The sequence below is a fragment of the Gossypium hirsutum genome, chromosome A08 (genome assembly GCF_007990345.1).
Source record: "Gossypium hirsutum isolate 1008001.06 chromosome A08, Gossypium_hirsutum_v2.1, whole genome shotgun sequence".
In the NCBI taxonomy this organism is placed as follows: Eukaryota; Viridiplantae; Streptophyta; class Magnoliopsida; order Malvales; family Malvaceae; genus Gossypium; species Gossypium hirsutum.
Window position 1 is genome coordinate 107,299,633 of NC_053431.1, and position 21,070 is coordinate 107,320,702.

At 34.0% G+C, this 21,070-nt stretch overlaps 2 protein-coding genes across 4 annotated transcripts; both read left to right on the forward strand.

Moving 5' to 3' along the window:
• The first annotated feature begins 8,280 nt into the window (after nucleotides 1-8,280).
• LOC107929628 (putative disease resistance RPP13-like protein 1) lies at nucleotides 8,281-13,836 on the forward strand. Of its 3 annotated transcripts, none has more exons than XM_041074358.1 (2): nucleotides 8,281-12,882; nucleotides 13,325-13,836. In XM_041074358.1, exon 1 carries the CDS (start codon nucleotides 8,555-8,557, stop codon nucleotides 9,980-9,982), a length of 1,428 nt encoding a protein of 475 aa, XP_040930292.1. In that variant the 5' UTR covers nucleotides 8,281-8,554; the 3' UTR covers nucleotides 9,983-12,882; nucleotides 13,325-13,836. The 3 variants fall into 3 exon arrangements, with proteins under 3 accessions (XP_040930292.1, XP_040930293.1, XP_040930294.1); XM_041074359.1 differs by having other exon boundaries at nucleotides 13,332-13,836; XM_041074360.1 differs by having other exon boundaries at nucleotides 8,281-12,748.
• On the forward strand, nucleotides 10,049-12,704 carry LOC121205061 (putative disease resistance protein At3g14460). The gene is made up of 2 exons (XM_041075986.1): nucleotides 10,049-11,050; nucleotides 11,118-12,704. The coding sequence occupies exons 1-2, from the start codon at nucleotides 10,049-10,051 to the stop codon at nucleotides 12,702-12,704; spliced, it is 2,589 nt and encodes an 862-aa protein (XP_040931920.1).
• Nucleotides 13,837-21,070: the final 7,234 nt, after the last annotated feature.

The window sequence follows — 21,070 nt, forward strand, 5'->3', positions numbered from 1 at the left end:
AAGTGAAAACTTAGTTTATTGAAATGGAAAAGAAACTAGCTGAAACAAGCTCAAGTGAGCTGATTGGAGCTGAATTGAGTTTAGGGAGCTAGAGAGGAGCTGAAGTCGGTTTGTAAAAGAGCTCAATGAGTCTTTAAAGAGTTGTCCACAACTTCTCCAACGTTAAGGGGCTTGATCTCATCCCAAATGTGCATCAAAAAAGCTGTTAAAGCTTCTTGAAGTTGCTTGGCACGAGCTCGAGTCATGGGACCTTTTGGCAGCTCGATAGGATCTTGATTCGCACTTGAGGGAGCCCCAGACGTGCATACATCATTCCTCCCATCTGCAAAGTGACTTGTCCTCAAGTCGAGGCAGTTGTTCACATCAAAGCATTCATCATTATAAGACTCTTGGTGGCCGATTGGGATAGAGCGGCTCACAAAAACCTGATTCACACACACAACTTGGGAAAGACCAAGTATTAGTCACATGTCCTTCCTCTTTTTGTATAGTCCATTTCAAAGTTTCAACAACAAAATAAAGAAGAAGATTAGGAACACACCGAGTTAAGAACATACAATCTCGCTCCAGTTTCTTAATCCAAACTTTGGCAATTAAACCAATGCTGGGATCAAAAATAAAAAGGGGTCTTACCTTATCATGAAGAAGTAAGAAATTCGTCGATGACAACCAATCAGAATCACAAGTCCTTTAAAAATTATTACCTCGAAAAACAACATTGTAGGGCTCAAATCCTTTATACAATGATATGGAATAATATTCACCAGGATCAAAGATGAAATTTTCTCTTACCATTTCTTGCTGACTTACATATTTCTTGGCTGGCAACATGGTAGGAAAACAAAACAAATTAAAGTTATAAGCATGCACATCATGTAAAAAACTTTTCATGCCTCTATTTACAACAAAATCTACAATCTGAGAGTAACAGTTAACCAAAACAGAATAAAGGAGGTCTTTTAGAAGCTATATCACTAGCAACTTTCTCAACAACATGCAACTTCAATTGCCGTAATTAAAAAACATCAATGAGTCTTACCTTTTCATGATGAGTCAAGAATTTTATAACTAGCAACATAGAATGAACAAGGAACAATTTTAAGTTATAACCAGAATCTTTAAATTTCGTTTCCTTAGTCATAGTCCAAGCATCAAACAAATAAAAATTGGTTGCACAAAATTTAGGATGCCTGATTTTCCCACATATCGAATCAAAATGACAAATTCCAAGTTTGAACACACGAGCTTGGTCACTCGATTCAATATACAATAAGAGTTTCTTGATTTCCAATGTCCCACGTATGTTATGTAAAGTTGATGTGATCAAGCAATCAGTCAAACAATCATAAAACTCAAGTATCACTCGATCAACCTTGTACACACATGTGGGTTTTGGCACAATAGGTCAAAGAATGCTCATTATCACCACAATCAGAAAAAGTGAAATGTTTATATGAACATTCACTATCACGCATAGCCAAGTTACGCAATTGCCAATCGAGGGTTACTTCACCAACATGCTCGTTAACACCACAATTTCCATTAGTGATGCTCTCCTTGCCATCGTTTGAAATAAACACATCACCATTAATCAAAGAATGGAAATTGACCATATCATCAATATAATCACAAACACTCAAGTAGGTTGATGGGTACTGAAACGCTTTATAACACTTACCTTCCTTACCTTGTGGTAGAGGTGGACTAGGATTACCTTTGCCAACCAACGTGAACCGTCTCTCCTTTGGGAGGTAATGAAGTTGGAACTTATTAACTAATTATTTAGAAACCTGAAAAGTAACAACACAAGAAAAATTAATATGTGGGTTAGTGGAAACACTCCTCACTTGTTCTTGCTCACTAACATCTTTTCCACTCGAATCTTTTTCTTTGAAGACACTCGTTTCTTTTACCTCGATTTCTTTTTCCACTCTTTTCTTTTGATCAAACTCTTTTTCTTTCTCATTCTCTTTTTCAACCTCATTTTGTTTCCTCTCTTCCTATTTTTCTTTCATTTCTTTGTTTCTTTTTTCCATTTCATTCAAGATTCTCTCATTTTCTCTCATAATCTTTTCTTGTCTCTCTTTTCTTTTTATTTCTTTGTCTCACTTCCTTTCATTACAATATGAAGATAAAACAAAAGAATCAAAATGAGATGATTTCTGTCGGGTATGAATGGAATGATTTACATAGGATTCACGTTCACTCATTCGTAAGGACTCCTTCGCAAATGATTTCTTTGAGGCATATGACGAATAACTTATACTTTCTCGTTCGTCATCTTGAAAGATCTCAGACTCAAAGTTTGCTTCTTTTTGTCTTTGATTCCTCGAGGAATAGGATTCACGATAAGAATCTCTTCTCGAACATCCATTGGACGTTCGTCTCCTTGGCACTCTCGTTTTTGCCCTTTCACTTGGACTAGTTTGCTCTCGTTGGGTTCTGGCTCGATGATCTAGTTTTTTTGGATCGGCTCAATTCTTCGGTCGAGCATGCACTCCATTTCTTTCAACAAATACTGAAATTCATATTTCGAAAAGTCTTCCCCAAACATGATTTTATCACTGAAAAGAAAAATGTTTAAAAAAACAAAACGGAAAATGAACACTTCACCACAAAAACCTTATTAATCACTCGAAAGAAAAATTGAATGTTCACTCCACTCGTGTTTCACTCGTTTTAAAGCCTTTTCAACACTCGAATGCTCTCACACTCGCTAGCCTTTTACCACTCGAACTTACTCTCGTAACCTCGTATTTTGTTTCGTTGACTCGTCCACAAGTCATACATCAAGCCTTCTCTAGCTCAAAATTTAGAGGAAGAAATATTTGCAACAATGCTTCTCCAAACCTTAATATCAAAGCTAGACATTGATGACAACTAGCATTATTTTCCTTGAAGAAAAAACCACTTTTACAAAATTTATAGAATCCATTGCAACAAGCATAAAAGGAATGAATGATGAATTGCTTTCATAATTGCTCAAATTGAATGTTTAAGTGGAAGTAATTAGATTGTTGCCAACGAAATTCAACATCAAACTCCTCAAGAAGTTAGTGAAACCAAGGTTTTTTTATGAAAGACTTCAAAAATGTTTTTTTAGATCAACTTATGCACCTCATCAAGGAAGCTATCAAGGCATGATGGTTGGTTTCCATCGGTTCCTGCCAGTGTGCACCGTTCTAAAATCAAAATAGAACAAGTAACATCATTTTCCGCACTGGTGAAAATTTCAGTCCATGCTGGTTGCACCGAATCATTTCGGTCAATTCTAGTCGCACCAGTTAGAACTTAGTGCACCGGTTGATGCATAAATAATATTTAAAAATAATTTTTTAACTATTTATTATTATGCTAAAGACTTAATTAGAATGTATTAACCAATTAAAAAATAATACATAAGGAAAGTGAAGTTTTACATTTTAAAATTTTTGAGATGTACTTTCACATTTAAAGTATAAAAATTAAAATATAATAAAAAAACTCACCCACTTGGTTACCAAAGAAATTAATCCTCACTCATCATCTTCATCTTCTTTTATTGAAAAAAATCCCTCACTTTTCAGCTTTTTTTTTCTTGTTAATTTTGAAATTATTGAATGATAAATTTTTGTTTGTGGAGTCTATTAACAAATATTTTATATAATTGAAATATTTAAATTTTATTTAATATTATTTATTCAATATTTAAAAATATTTTTATATACATATATAAAATATTTTTTTAAAAATACTGATACGTACCAGTTAAATTATAAAAACGATTCGTCCACCGTGCAATACTGACTATCTTGCATCAAAAATCAAGTTGACCATGTTGTTTCAAATTGATACGTGTATGCAAAGCCATCAACCTTCAAAATTTCAATAGTTTGATGGTAAAAGAAATCCACATTAGCATATTGCACACACTTTGTGGAAACTTGCAATAACATCAATTTGATGGAAATCTCTTCGTGAAGCAATTCGTCTAATCATTAAAGTAATAAGATCGACATTGATATGAACTTAGGATAATTGACAGTTGAGAATAACTTGAATGAGAAATTTTCAACCAATTTTATAGCACTCGTCGCATTATTAGCATGATTAAGCTTACAAGTGCACGACAATAGAAAGATGGGTCAATCATCAATTACATTCATCGTTGGAGGAATCTAAGTCTAAACTACAAAGATAAATTGTCGGAGTCCTCTACCATTGACATGTGCATATAAGGCATGAATTAGGCTTGCGCTATATGCTTTATGAAGATGATCAAGTCTAATAGTCTATTACCCAAAAGTAAGTGTGGAATTAAATTAATGAACTTACACGATCATTCGATGCGAAACTGAGCTTGATTCATTGGTTTGAGACAAAATCACATAACAGAAATTATCTACTTTTCACCGTCTAAATTCTTCGTAATGTAAAGAAATACGATCATTGTATCTATCCAACAACTAAAAGAAGTCATTCTTTTTTGTTTGAGAGTGAATGGTGAAATATCATTTTGCACTTAAAAGCCAAACGCCTTGGTTTTCTTATTTAATGGTCGAGTGGCATTAATTCTTAGTAGTGTCAAATGCCAATAATCACTGGAATACAAATTTGCTTTGCAATGTGCAGTGAAAGCAATTGGTTTCTAGTGGGCTAATGCCATCGTAATTTGAAAGTAAAAAAAGAAAATACTCTCCTGTTATGTTTTATTTTTATTTCTCAAGAGTCGCCCTTGAAAGGAAACAACACTTCCTGTTTCTCAAGAAGGGTGTACGGTTTCCAGCATTTGAAGGCATGAAGGGAAGTCCTTTTAAGAATGAGTTAGGTATAGAGTTAAGTATGGTAACTGATATAAATAAAAAACCTCCTAAGCTTAGTTGATAAATCAATTCATAGATGTGAAAGTGAAACTTGTCAAAGGCAAAGTAAAACTCACATTGAAGAAGAGACAAGAAAATGAGTATCCTTTGAAGAAAAAATAAAAGCATCAAATTTGACATCAGTTACTGTGATTTTGCAGCTCAATATGACGTGTCTCTAAGTCTGAAAGTAAGAAGAAAGGTTTGAAATCCTTGATTTTTATTTTTAATTATTTGTTTCTTAGTATTAGTAGTTTCAGTTGGATGATATAATAATTACTTTTCCTACAACTCCATCAGAAAATGGATGATTGAAAGGAGTAATAAGGCATCTATTTGGATTTTACATAATTTGTTGCCTTAACTTATTGAAGATGTTCATCTTTTAGATCTAAAACAGAAGAATGACAATTTTATGTTGTTGTAGTGCTGCAGTGAGTATTAGTTTATACAAAATATAACATGCATCCACGGTAATTTATTTTGGATAATTATTTAATATATTTTTAATGGAAATTTTACATGCAAAGTAAGGGTGTGGTTAGAAGTGTTCATAGGTTGGATAATTATTTAAATTATCAAAATTAATTACACTAATTCATATAATAAATACGGAATTAAAATAGTGTTTTACAAATTATTTTAATACTGTTAAATTAGTATTTTTAGAACAATTAAAAGAATATTTATAAATTGTTTTACAAACAATATTAAAATAGTATTTTAAAATTAAAAACAATATTATTGTAAATATTATTTGTTAAACAGTGTTTTTAAATATAAAAAAAATTTAAAAACCTTAAATTTGTTTAAATATGCTTGCAAAATTTGTTTAAATTAATTTGATAAAAAATTAAATATTTTTTATTAACATTTTTTTAATCAGATTGTGTATAAATTAATTTATTAATCATATTTACAATTTAATTTCTAAATCTAGAACTACTTAAAAGCAACTGAATAGAGGATTTTTTTTAAAGGACTATTAATATATTATGCATTGCAAATAGAAGGCATAACGTCTTTAATCAAATTAATAATATAAAATAAAATTTAATATCAATCAATAAATGATATTTTGTAATAATTAAATATATATTAATATAAAATTATCTTACCTTTGAGGTTGTTGTAAAATAACTAAATAAAACTAAAAATATCAACCCCCCCCCCCCCCCCCAAATATATTTTTATGCCCATGCCTATTTACATTCTGTTTCATTTTTCATGAGAAAAAAAAGATAACAATAATAACACATAACAAACAATATACTAAAATTTAAGCAAATAAAACATAGAAAATATCAGGGATTAAAAAGAAAATTCACCCAGAAAGAATAGCATGAATATAAAGAGTAAAGGGACCTAAGGAGAAATACTCCCTATTTTTTTATTGGTTCACGTAAACCTAAAATCTTCCTTGTTTTACCTTTATTTTTTTCTTTTTCTATTTTTCCCTGCTCCTCCTCCTCCTTTTTTCCCAGCAAAACCTAGTGGCTGCCACTCCTGCAGCAGCCGTCAATGGTTAATATGGAACCTTCTTGGCCTAGAAATTGCAGAAAATATGGAACACATTAATAAAAGAATGAATTTATAGAGAACAACATGTTCACCTCTGGTAATTAATCTATTTAATAGGGTGCAACTGTGAGTCGAATTTGTCGACCCTTCATTCCTTATAGGACGAAGGTCGTAAAGGCAAAAACGATGACTTCCGGCAACTACTTTGCATACCTTTTAACTTGAGTGGACTCCACACCAACGATTTCCGTTGCAAAGCAACAACGATCGGATGCCTTGGCTTCAATGAACCGGCCTACACGGCTGAAGGGCTTCCCATGAATTTGCTACTGCTTCTCAGGGCTGCAGGTGATGTCTCTGATGGGTTACTAAACTCTTGGCAATGGAGAAAACAATCAAGAATACCTTGCTTTCCTGGGATCACGCGCTAACGACGGTCTATCCATTGTACCAATATTGTTGAAACCGGAGGTACCTAGACCCGCGGAGTGATGTTGTCATGTGCGAATCTGGACCGAGGGTATTGGGTTTTTGAACAATTTATCCGGAGTAAGCATGAAGCTCAATGTAAAACTTGAGTAACAATGTAATAAATCCGGATAAAGAATGAAGGAAGATTGAGTTTCAAAAGGCTCGATATTTGCACGATAAACAAACAAATTTTACTTGGTAAAAAAAGTAAAAATTGAGAGAGTATTTTTCTTGAATAATTTCTATTGAAATTCATTAATTAAAGAAGATGTCATACTGCCAATACATATATCAGTCATAAGCTAGTCAGCTTTAACATATTTACTATTTTTAGACTTACTTGTACCGCTTGCACATTGCAATTTGCAAATTAACTTGCACAATTAAGTAAGCTGATCTATCAATCTTATTAGCACCCAATTAGATTAAATACAATACCTACTTAGTTATAATTTAACTAAGTTACAAAATATTAGTTAAAGTAACAAAATGAAAATGAAATTGAACAGTAGCATCAACTTCAGTAGCTACATGTATATCATCCGGAAATACTACAGCAGCTTGATCTTCATACTTCATCCACATAACTTGGACTGTATGTATTTTATGTGCAGTAAGTGCGGCTTGATCTGCTTCTTCATACTTCATCCGCATAATTTATGTTGCATGGTTTGCTCCTTGGTTGCTTTATCTGCTGCATGCATGCCAACTTCAACACAGGATAATGATGGATACTCGCCTTTTAGGTTGAAGAACTTGGGTCCTGATCGGAGGTTTGACAGTAATATAAGTGCGTTTTGGTTTCAAAAGGATTTTTTTTTTGAGTTACTTGGTGGTGTCTAGGAGTTGTTTTATTTAAATTTATATATTTCATATTTATCTTCTAAACTAAAATATCAAAATTTAATCAGAAATAAGTGGATTATATTTTTAAAAATTATTGGATTTTATACAAGGAAGAAATAGAAAATTCTGATAGAGCTATTCCAAGAAAATTAACTTAAAACTTGGGAGATTGAATTTAAATAAATAATATAAGTGGATTATCTTTTAAAAACTTATTGGGTTATATGTATATATTTATATGATATATTAGATATTTGATAAAGTGTGAATATTTGCTATAATTTATTTAATTAATTTTGGTGTTTTAAAATTTTCATAATTGGGATAAATATAATGCACTATTTTAGGCCTAAAACAAGATTTTAAAAAAGATTAATAATCAAAATAAAAGTTAACAGGAAAAATGTAAATATGATATGGATATAATTTCACATATACAATAAAAATCTATGTGAAAAAATTATAAAGATTTCTTTTATGTACAAAATAAAAAACATCATACAAATTAGGGAGTAGAAACTTATTCATCAGTTGTCATGATTCCTCAATTATTCAACACATGCATCATAGCTTGATTATGAAGGCGAAACACAGAGATTTCATTTCCAATGAGCGGCAACCATGGCTGTTTAAGTTAATCCTTGGTTAATTCATACAGACTACTTGTATATATATATAATAATAATAAAAAGTGCCCTTTCGTACACCCACTAAAACTTGAGCTTCCTTTGTACTTAAAGGAAGGGAAGCACGCCTCCTTCTTCGCCTTTTATACTTTAATTCCTGCTCAGTCGTTGCTAATTTGGTGGGTCATCTCTATTTTCTACTACCATCACAGCCTGTGTTTTCCGGTCGAAAGATTCTGCTTCCGTTCCATGGACTGTGGAGCTGCTGTGGTGGTCGAGAACATTATCTCTTCTCTCCTTGAGACTTTGTCCGAGGAACTGGTCTCCCCTATGCTGCTGGAGTTTGCTCGCAAAGAACAGCTCCATAACCATTTCAATAATTGGCAAACTATTCTCCACAAGATCCAGGCCGTGCTCCAAGATGCAGAGGAGAGGCAGTTCACTGTTCGCTTCGTTAAAATATGGCTTAACGACCTCAAAGACTTGGCCTACGATATCGAGGATGTGCTTGATGATTTTTCCACGGTGGCTCTGCGTCAAAAATCAAAGGAAGAAAGTCAAACAATCATCGGCAAGATACGAAAATACATGTATTCCTTTTTCGATCAATTTACTTTTAAATACTCATTAGCAGCTCAAATAAAGGAGATAACCGCAAGAATGCAAAAGGTCGCTAAACAAAAAGATGAACTTGGTTTGATAGAAAGAATTGGGGGTAGCCGTAATAGGAGGCAGCAAAGGATTCCCAGTACTTCTTTGGTAAATAAATCTCTTGTGTTTGGCAGGGAGAGTGAGAAAGACTTCATTATTAATAAACTTCTTTTTGGGGAGGAAGAATCATGTGAGGTTGGGGTTCCTGTGATTCCCATAGTTGGAATGGGGGGCTTGGGGAAAATTACTCTTGCTCAGCTCGTTTATAATGATGATAGAGTTAAGACTTTCTTTGAATTGAGAGCTTGGGTTTGTGTTTCTGAGGAATTTGATATTGTTAGGGTGATGAAAACGTTGTTAGAATCCTTGAATTCAACGGCTTCTGATAAGAATGACTTGAACGGGCTGCAAAATGAAGTGACGGAAATGCTGTCTAAGAAAAGATTTCTGATGGTTCTAGATGATGTTTGGAACGAGAACTATAACGACTGGATGGCTCTTCGCAGTCCTTTTGAAGCAGGTTCTCCAGAAAGTAAAATCATCGTTACAACCCGTAATCAACAAGTTGCATCAATGATGGGAACTGTTTCTGCTTACCATTTGAAAGAAATGTCGTATGATCATTGTTTGTCTTTGTTCGCACAACATGCTTTAGGGAGTACAAATTTTGATAATCATCCAAATTTAAAAGTAGTTGGTGAGGCAATTGTGAAAAGGTGTAAGGGCTTGCCTTTGGCTGTGAAAACCCTTGCAGGCCTATTGCGCTGCAAGATGGGTTATCATGAATGGGAAGATATACTGAATAGCAAGATATGGGATTTACCAGAAAAAAATTGTGATATTCTACCAGCCCTGAGGTTGAGCTACTATTATCTTCCTTCTCATTTGAAACAATGTTTTGCTTACTGTTCATTGTTCCCCAAGGACTATGAATTTCAAAAGGATGAAGTAGTTCATTTATGGATAGCTGAAGGTTTTATCCATCAACCAAAGGGATTGAGGAAAGTGGAAGACTTGGGTTCTTAGTATTTTCATGATTTATTATCAAGGTCATTTTTTCAACAATCAAGTGTTAGTAAATCTTGTTACATGATGCATGACCTCATCAACGATTTAGCTCAATATATTGCTGGGGAAGTTTGCTTTAGGTTGGAGGACAAGGTTAATAGCAATGGGCAGTACAATGTTTCTGAGAGGGTTCGTCACTCCTCATTCATTCGTCAGAAGTATGATGTCTTCAGAAAATTTGAACCCTTCTATAAAACAAAATGCTTAAGAACATTCCTAGCTTTACCTGTCTTTGTGCCAGATCTGGCAGTAGAATGCTATTTAACTAATAAAGTGTTCCAAGACCTGCTGGCAAAACTTGGTTGCTTAAGGGTGCTATCTTTGACTGGTTATTGCATCAGTGAGCTGCCAGATTGTATTGGCGATCTCAGTCACTTATGCTACCTGAATTTGTCTCGCACTAGAATTAGATACTTACCTGAGTCACTATGTGCTCTCTGCAATTTACAGACATTAGACTTGAGTCATTGTAAGAAACTTACTAAATTGCCTCAAGGAATGGGGAATTTAATTAGCCTCCATTATCTAAATATTGTTCGTACTGATAATATGACAGAGATGCCACTTCATATTGGTAAGTTGATCAATCTCAAGAAGCTGTCAAAGTTTATTGTGGCAAAAGGCAATGGGCGTAGGATAACAGAGCCGAAAGGCCTGTCTCATCTTCAAGGGCAGCTTTCATTATTTGACCTGCAAAATGTGGCTAAGATTCGAGATGTAAGGGTTGCCAATTTAAAGGAGAAACGTGGACTTGATGATTTAGTAATGAAATGGAGTAGTGCTCCGAATGATATTCAGAGTGAAGTAGATGAATTTGAAGTTCTTGACATGCTAGAACCCCATCAAAATCTAAAGAAACTCAGCATATTCTTTTATGAAGGGTCAAAGTTCCCATCTTGGATTGGGAATCCTTCTTTTGTTAATATGGTGTATCTAAATCTATGTGATTGTTCAAACATCACATCATTACCTTCACTTGGGAGATTACCCCTCCTCAAGGACTTACACATTGAGAGAATGTGTGGAGTAAGTCTGGAGGATTCTGAATTTTACGGGGCTACTCCTTATTCTGATAAGCTTTTTCCATCCCTAGAGACTCTTAACATTTAGAGAACTGTCGAAGTGGGAGAAATGGTTTCAGCCTTTGAAGTTTGAAGCTGCAGAAAACGTATTCCCTTATCTTCATGAACTTGTGTTGCAGAGTTGTCCAAAGTTGGTAGGCGATTTGCCCAACCTGCTTACTTCCCTCATAAAGCTTTCCATTTTTGAGTGCCCATTGCTCACAGCACCAACTCTGAGTCTCCCATCTCTTCGTGAGTTGAATTTAGAAAAATGTGATGAGCGGTTTCTTACAAGGCTCAAGGACCTGACTGCTCTCACTAGGTTGAAAATTGAGAACATTTCCAATCTTTCTTGCTTACCCGAAGAGTTTACCTGCTTGGTATCACTTCAAGTTCTTGAGGTTGAAGATTGTGGTGAACTGAGATCCCTCTGGCAAGAAGGTGCCAGATTTGCAAACCTTTCTTGTTTGAAGCGCTTAGCAGTCATGAAGTGTCCTCAACTGTTGCAGTTGATAGATGAAGACAAAGAGCTGCCCTCCAGCCTAGAGTATATTGAAATAGAAGATTGCAGTAACCTGGTGAAGCTTCCAAAAGGGATGCAAAAGCTTAGAACATTGAAAGACATACATATTAAATGGTGCCCCAAACTATTGTCTTTTCCAAGTGAAAGTTTACCTTCTCTTCTAAAGAATCTGGTAATATTGGAATGTACCTCATTACAGTCTCTACCTAAAGGACTGGTGCACGATGGTAGCAGCAGCATCACCAGATGTCATCTTAAACATTTGGAGATTGTGGGATGTCCGTCTCTTTTGTTTCCATCTGGTGAGTTACCAGCTGCTCTTAAGCGCCTTGAGATTTGGGATTGCAATTGGTTGGATATTCCAGAGAGGTTGCTGCTGAACAGTAGGTCACTTGAATTCATTCGAATTGGAAACTGCAAAAATTTGGGAGCCTTACCTCATTGCCTGTCCACCTTTGAACATCTCACAGAGTTGCATGTAAATCAATGCTCTTCCTTCGAGTATTTCCCAGAAAGCGGGTTGCCCATTCATAACCACAGAGCACTGTTAATCTTCGAATGTGAGAATCTCAAGTCCCTACCCAATCGGATGCATGACCTCACAACTCTACAACATCTGACAATGTTTGATTGTCCATGTATAGAGGCTTTTCCAGAGAGTGGTTTTCCCCCAAACCTGCTATCACTTACTATATTGGGTTGCAAGCAACTCAAGTTACGCTGTGCAATGTGGCACCTGCACAAGCTTACTTCTCTTAAAGACTTAATTGTCGGTGATTTTGATAGGGATATGGTTTCCTTTCCAGAAGACTTCACGATTCCTCCAAATCTTGTCCACCTGCAAATCCAGAGACTACCTAAGCTGAAATCTATATCTGAGGGGCTCCTGGACCTTATTTCTCTTGAAGCATTAGATGTTTGGAATTGCCCTAACCTCCAGTGCTTGCCAGAAAAGGGCCTGCCTATCACTCTTGGTGTACTTGATATCAGAAATTGTCCTCTACTTGAAGAAGAATGCCGAAATGAGAAAGGTGCATATTGGCCAATTATTTCTAACCTTCCTCGTGTGAGGATAAATTATGTTGACATCCGCTGAACAAGAACAAGCAGATTGCATTTCTAGATGGATAGCAAAGAAAGGTGCATATTGGCCTATTATTTCTCACCTTCACTAGTAAGGATAATTCATGTTGACATCTTCTGAAAAAGCACAAGCAGATTGCATTCCTAGATGGACAGCAAAAACTAATTGCTAATTCCTCCTGTTCAACCGGGTAAATCCTTGTTTGAACTACTCCTTTGGCCCTCAACTTGCACACATTTACTGACGCATATTCTTTCTGTGCATTTTGGGTAAAAGAAGACTTAGAAACAATTTATATTACCTCTCTATCTATTTCTGCATCTAACTCACAGGGGGCATGTTGCATAACACTGTTGCCCTCCAGAAGAAACAGTTTAAAAAATGAGCATACTCATGAAAACATTCTCATAGATTTCTTTAGTTTCGTATTTCAAAATTAATTATATGCCTCTGATAACTGGGTTAGCCTCTCCCTATCATAGGTCACATTAAGCCTCTAGCACTGTCACACTGTAACCTTCTTGTTAGGACACCGTCTCTCTCAGTTTGTTATCAAGTGAATGATAATAGGAACATTTCCCCTTACAAGTTCTGGCTAATATCACATGCATGATGAATCGGTTTGGTTATAGATTGCAGGTTTGATCATCTTTGATCCTAAAGAAATGGCTGCTGCTTTACTCGGGAGATCATATGCTATGTGGTGCCTTCTAATGTAGTGATATTCAGAAGAAAGCCATCAATGTTAGCACGTAATTTAGATTCTTAGACCGAGTATTGCCTCCTAGTTCTACATTACCAGAATTCTAGATTCCAGCTATCTTCGGTTTATATGAAATGGAGAAAGTTTTGGAGTTCAGACGCAATAAAAGACGAACTCCTCTGTTATCACCATACAGGTATGGCCATTGGCATCATACTTCTTTTTCAATATTAGTAAGCCTGCTTGCTCCTTTTTTTAGGTTGACAGAAGAAGGGAATTTCAGACGTCAACACTTAACACTTGAAGCAAAATTTTGTTGAAAAAAAGAAGAAAAAATTCTCTCAAATATGACAAAACGAGTATAATGTGCCATTCTGACTTGTGATGTAGAGCTCCGACGTTCCTTGACTCATCATTATTATATATTAATGCTTTTTTTAACGTTAATATTCTTTTAGTAAGTAGTTGAGGTATTGGTTATGTAGTCTAAAAGATGTTTTTAAAGCTCCTGAATTGGTGGTTCTCCCTAGTCCCTACCTAATCCAAACTAGTATAAAATTATTGTCTGCAGCTGTTTTGTCATTTTTATTGTTCAGTGCAATTTGAAGCATGATCTCCATCTTGGATTGTACTTCAAACATATTCGATCCATGTCAAAGAAACAACTTGCTGCCATTGGAAGATTCATATGCTGAGGTGAATCGCCTTCCAAAGCAGTGATATCTGGAGGAACCCATAGATCATCAAACAAATTCCTATGAAAGTATTTCCTGATACAGCCCACACTACAAGCATGATGAGTTGCAGCAGATCATTTCTATTCACCTATATTGATGATGCTTGAAAGGTTCTGGCTCAGGAAAGATGAGATATTTAAGTTGATTTTTAAATTGAAAATTATTTAAATATTATAGTAATAAATTGGTTAGCACTAATAATTTTTAATAATTTATTTAATAAAATTTGATATTTTTAAATTTAAAATTTTAAGATTGAAAAAGAAAAGAAAAAGAATATTAAAAATTTCACCAATGAGATAAATATGATGCATTATTTTAGTTTTTATTGTTTTTCTACTTTAATTCTTAACTTTTTTTTAGCATGAATGGATTTTTTTTAATTTAAAAAATACAACCTGAAAATTAAGTAATCGATAGACAATGGGGCATACTTGCTTGACCGCGACCATACTATGCTCACAGTATGAGCAATTTTTTTTTGAAATTGTCAATATAATGGAATGATTTGAGCCGAAAGTTTTTTCTATCTTGAATGTGAGAATTATCCTAAGACATTTTCAATGAAAATAATAATTTAAGAGAAGTTAACTTGGATATGAGTTGAGAATTTTGCTTGAGGACAATTAAACGCTTAAGTGTGGGATATTTGATAAGTGTTAAAAGTAATATGTTTTAACCTCATTCTTAATGCATTTTTGGGTTATTATTCGATATTAATTGTGAATTTTATATTCCTAATCCTTTAAATATATGTTCTAATGCTTAATAGAGCACTTGGGAGCAAAAAGAGTGAAAATTGAAGCATTGGAGCAAGCTACAAGAGCCACATGGGTTGGATCATTCCACACAACCGTTTGACCCACACGGGCGTATGGTAGGCCGTGTCAATTTCACGGGATTTCAGACCAAACTTCAAAAAATTGCAATTTTTAGGTTTTTCGGGCATTCTAAGACGTATATATGACAAAAATAAGAAGCTATAAGTGAGTCGTCAAAGAATATTCAAGAAAACAACTCGAAAAAAACCATTGAAGATTCTCATTTGATTTCTTAGGAAGTTATCATGTGTTTCTTTATTTCTTTCAGTTATATTATATCTTGGATGTTGTTATTTTCAAGCATGAACTAATTTTTTAAATACCTAGGGGAGATGAACCCTATGATGGATTCTGTCATTTGATTTTTATTTTATGCAATAAATACTTAGTTTCTTGTTCTCAACTATGTGTGTTTTATTCTTGGTTTAACATTTCTAAATTATTGATCCATATTTGATATGTTTAAATCGGAGGTTGAATAGACCCTGTTTAAGAGTAGATCTTGTGTAATTGAGTAGAGTTGCATGCAATCCTAGAAATAGGACGACATAAATTTGCCGAGTTAGAGTCAAATCTAATAGGGGAATTCATAGCACGAGCTAATGTAACAATAAGAGTTTTAATTAGAAAAAGTGTTTTAATTAGAAAGAAATTTCAATTAATCAACCTAGAGTCAATTGCTCTTATGCTCGAAAGAGATACTTGCATAATTTAGCGATTTCTAGGGATCAAGGTGCTAAAGTAACAAATGAAATCTAGGTGAATTATTTCTTGGGTATTGTTTCGCTTTTTGGTTGTTAATCGATTATTTTCGTGATTTGTTCTTTTTCATATTTGTTAGTTAATTAATTTAGTTAATTTTAATTTTAATCAATCACTCGAATTATTCGATTAAATAACAGAAAGACGATAATTACTAGTACTTTTTGTCTTCATGAGAACAATATCTTTGCTCACCGTAGCTATACTATTAATTGATAGGTGCACTTGCCTTAGTAAAATTTTTAGTTAGCTTCACGACGCATCAAGTTCTTGGCCCCGTTGCCGGAAATTAAAATATTATGAAAACCTTATTTCTATTAATTTATCCAATTTTCTTTTTATTTTAAATTTTTTTTGTTTTTAATTTAATTGTTAGATTCTAATTTTTCTTTTGTTTAATTCCTACATGTGCCCTTGGTTTATGGCTAGAGACGACCTATTGAAACCGTTAATTTTTTATAATGAGATCGAAAAGACTGCTTGCAGAAATCAGAGAAAAGTTAGAGAAGCAAAGAAAGGTCAACAGATGTAACACCCCACACTCGTACCCTACGCCAAGACGGAATACAAGGCATTACCTAATTTGAACACATACATTCACACGTTATCCGAGTCACAAGAATTGGTCAAATTTGAAACTTTTCCCAACTTTACCATAAACTCCTTAATATGGGCCTACAAGGCTCAAAACATTCATTTGAAACCATTCGGGACCGATTCGGGTCATTTTAAGAACTTTGAAAAATAACACGTGACATAGGGGCACATGTCCGTGTGAAAAGGGCTATATGCCCTTGTGACCATATCAACATGGTTGTGCTGATAGCCCGTGTGGTTCACACGTCCTAAGCATTTAGGGACACGCCTGTGTCCTTTACCCGTGTAGAATTTGTCGAAACCATCCTTTTTCGAGGATTAAAGAAAGACGGGGAAATTGAAATTTTAGAAATGAAACATGGAGTCGCCACCGATCTTTTGTTTTGGTGTGATCGGATCACCTAAGAACTTGGTTGTTTTAATAAAGTATTTTAATTCACTAAAACAAGGATTTTGGTCTACGGACTTTTGAGAAAACGGTTTCGGGAGTCGGTTACGCATGAGGAAGGATTAGCACCCTCACTACGCCCAAAATTGGTACCAAATCGATTAAATACTGTCCTTTTGTCTAAGATTTAAAAACGTTTTGAAATGTGGTTCTTTTTAATAACATTTGAATATCTTGAGTTGGTACCAAAAATCTTCTTGTTTCAATATCCGAAAATTTATAATTAGAAAATCACAAAAGGATGCTCAACTATTTAGTCCATAAAAAAAATCGAAACCCAACACAGTAGGGCACGATTCCTCGAATTTCCAAACATTGACCATTGCCTCACTTTGGAAAATACGAGTGAAATTCCGGAGAGATATTCGATTATTTTGGACAAACGAGAGATTGCAACCTAGCACGATAGGGCACTATTCCCCGAACTGCCAACCATCGAACACTTCTTTCGTTTTAAAGGGTTTTTGGAAAACGTGAATGAAATTTCGAAGGGATCTTCGATTGTTTAAAACCAATGAAAAAATACAACCTAGCACGATAGGGCAGATTCTCAAATCGTCAAACATCGAACATCCTTTGTTTTGAAAGGTTTTTAATAAACATAGTGAAAACCTAAAGGAATATTCGATTGTTTTGAGCAAACGAGAAATTGCAACCCAGCACGTTAGGGCACGATTCCCGAATTGTCAAACGCCGAATATTGCCTTCGTTTTAGAGGATTTTTAGAAGACCAGAATGAAATTTCGAAGGGGTATTTGATTATTTTGAGCAAACGAGAAATTTCAACCCAACACGTTAGGGCACGATTCAGCGGCCAGACTATCTTTTCATCCCCAGTGGAATCGCCAAGCTGTCGAAACCATCCTTTTTCGAAGATTGAAGAAAGACGGGGAAATCGACATTTTAGAAATGAAACATGGAGTTGCCAATGATCTTTTGTTTTGGTGTGATCGGGTCACCTAAGAACTTGGTTATTCTAATAAAGTATTTTAATTCACTAAAACAAGGATTTTGGTCTACGGACTTTTGAGAAAATGGGTTCGGGTGTCGGTTACGCATGAGGAAGGATTAGCACCCTTACTACGCCCAAAATTGGTACCAAATCGATTAAATACTGTCCTTTTGTCTAAGATTTAAAAACGTTTTGAAATGTGGATCTTTTTTAATAACATTTGAATATCCTGAGTTGGTTACCAAAAATCTTCTTGTTTCAACATCCGAAAATTTATAATTAGAAAATCACAAAAGGATGCTCAACTATTTAGTCCATAAAAAAAAATCGAAACCCAGCACAGTAGGGCACGATTCCTCGAATTTCCAAACATTGACCATTGCCTCACTTTGGAAAATACGAGTGAAATTCCAGAGAGATATTCGATTATTTTGGACAAACGAGAGATTGCAACCTAGCACGATAGGGCACTATTCCCCGAACTGCCAAACATCGAACACTTCTTTCGTTTTAAAGGGTTTTTGGAAAACGTGACTAAAATTTCGAAAGGATCTTCGATTGTTTAAAACCAATGAAAAAACGCAACCCAGCACGACAGGGCACGATTCTCAAATCGTCAAACATCGAACATCTTTTGTTTTGAAAGGTTTTTAATAAAAATGAGTGAAAACCTAAAGGAATATTCGATTGTTTTGAGCAAACGAGAAATTGCAACCCAGCACGTTAGGGTACGATTCCCGAATTGTCAAACACCGAATATTGCCTTCGTTTTAGAGGATTTTTAGAAGACCAGAATGAAATTTTGAACGGGTATTTGATTATTTTGAGCAAACGAGAAATTGTAACCTAACACGTTAGGGCACGATTCCGTGGCCAGACTCTCTTTTCATCCCCAGTGGAGTCACCAAGCTGTCGAAACCATCCTTTTTCGAGGATTAAAGAAAGACGGGGAAATCGACATTTTAGAAATGAAACATGGAGTCGCCACCGATATTTTGTTTTGGTGTGATCGGATCACCTAAGAACTTGGTTATTTTAATAAAGTATTTTAATTCACTAAAATAAGGATTTTGGTCTACGGACTTTTGAGAAAACGCGGAGTCGGTTACGCATGAGGAAGGATTAGCACCCTCACTACGCCCAAAATTGGTACCAAATCGATTAAATACTGTCCTTTTGTCTAAGATTTAAAAACGTTTTGAAATGTGGTTCTTTTTAATAACATTTGAATATCCTGAGTTGGTTACCAAAAATCTTCTTGTTTCAACATCCGAAAATTTATAATTAGAAAATCACAAAAGGATGCTCAACTATTTAGTCCATAAAAAAAAATCGGAACCCAACACAGTAGGGCACGATTCCTCAAATTTCCAAACATTGACCATTGCCTCACTTTGGAAAATACGAGTGAAATTCTGGAGAGATATTCGATTATTTTGGACAAACAAGAGATTGCAACCTAGCACGATAGGGCACTATTCCCTGAACTGCCAACCATCGAACACTTCTTTCGTTTTAAAGGGTTTTTGGAAAACGTGAATGAAATTTCGAAGGGATCTTCGATTGTTTAAAACTAATGAAAAAATACAACCTAGCACGATAGGGCACGATTCTCAAATCGTCAAACATCGAACATCTTTTGTTTTGAAAGGTTTTTAATAAACATTAGTGAAAACCTAAAGGAATATTCGATTGTTTTGAGCAAACGAGAAATTGCAACCCAGCACGTTAGGGCACGATTCCCGAATTGTCAAACGCCGAATATTGCCTTCGTTTTAGAGGATTTTTAGAAGACCAGAATGAAATTTTGAAGGGGTATTTGATTATTTTGAGCAAACGAGAAATTGCAACCCAACACGTTAGGGCACGATTCCGCGAATTGCCAAATATCAAACTTTGCCTTCGTTTTAAAGAATTTTTAAAAGGCATGAGTGAAATTTTGAAGGGATATTCGATCATTTTGAGCAAACGCGAAATTGCAACACACGTTAGGGCACTATTTCACTAATTGCAAAAATATCGAATCTCGTCTTCGTTTTAAAGAAGTTTTGAATGATTGATTATAAAACTAGCTTAAAACGTATTAATTTGATTTGAAATGAGAGGAAATTAATCATAAAAATTTGAATTTTACAAAAAACCACATTTCAAAAACAAAGTGGAAAACGATGATATAGGGTAATATGCACAGATGAGGTATAATGTTTGATGAATAAGAATATTAATCAACTAGCAGAATAAGCAATTAAACATAATTAATCTAAAAATTATAACCCAATTTCGATCACGTATGAATAATAATCGACATATCAATAAGATGAATACCATGCAATAATAATGTATATGCTACAATGTAAAACAACCAACAAAATATATGCGAAACGAAATAGAATTTGAAAGTCAAAGTAGTATAAGACGATGTCTAAACACAAACGACCTAATGAATCAAATATTTGTGCTACAAGTGAATTAATGAATTGGTGCATTTTAAAATTTATTTGTAAAAAAAGAAAAACTAGGGATATACACTTAATCATTTAAAATACATATTATAAAATGAATGTTTAAATCGAAAATCGTACCAAAACGTTGAATAATATTGGTTTTCAAAAAATGAGGATTTATATAATACAGATTTAAAATATGCGTAAAATATATTAAAAATAATAAGAATAAAAATGTATAATACGATGTAATCTTTAAAAACATAATGGACTACAAATTATATGTATATGTGTATAAATAACTTTTAAAAACAATTATTTGTAAAAACATAGAAATACATGCATGATTAAATTAATTTTATAACCAATTATATAATAGTTTTAAGAACCTACCTATGTATACATATATAAAGAAAACTATGTGTATAAAATACATAAGTTTAATAACGTATATATCAAATATAGATATCTATAACATATACATATATAAAAACAATTTAGAAGATGTGTTATATAGGATTATATAATAAAATACAATAATAAATTTAAGAAAACATATGAATAAAATAACATAAAGTTAACAATATATATATATATATATATATATATATATGAAATAGAATTTACTCAAATATAAAGTAAAAATATATGTATGATAGCGTAAAAAAAAATCAAAGCATATGAAATGTGATATTATCATTACAAAAAAAAAAAAAAACAAAATTACAACGAAACAATAACAATTACCAAAGACATTTAAAACAATACAAACAACTGATTAAGAATAAAATTGGGTTATATAAAAAAAACCTTAATTAAAATTAAACTAAAACAAGGGGATAATTTGAAAATAAACAAAAATGACAATAGGGACCAATAGGCCATACGCACAGATGCGTGGGGACTTAAGCTGG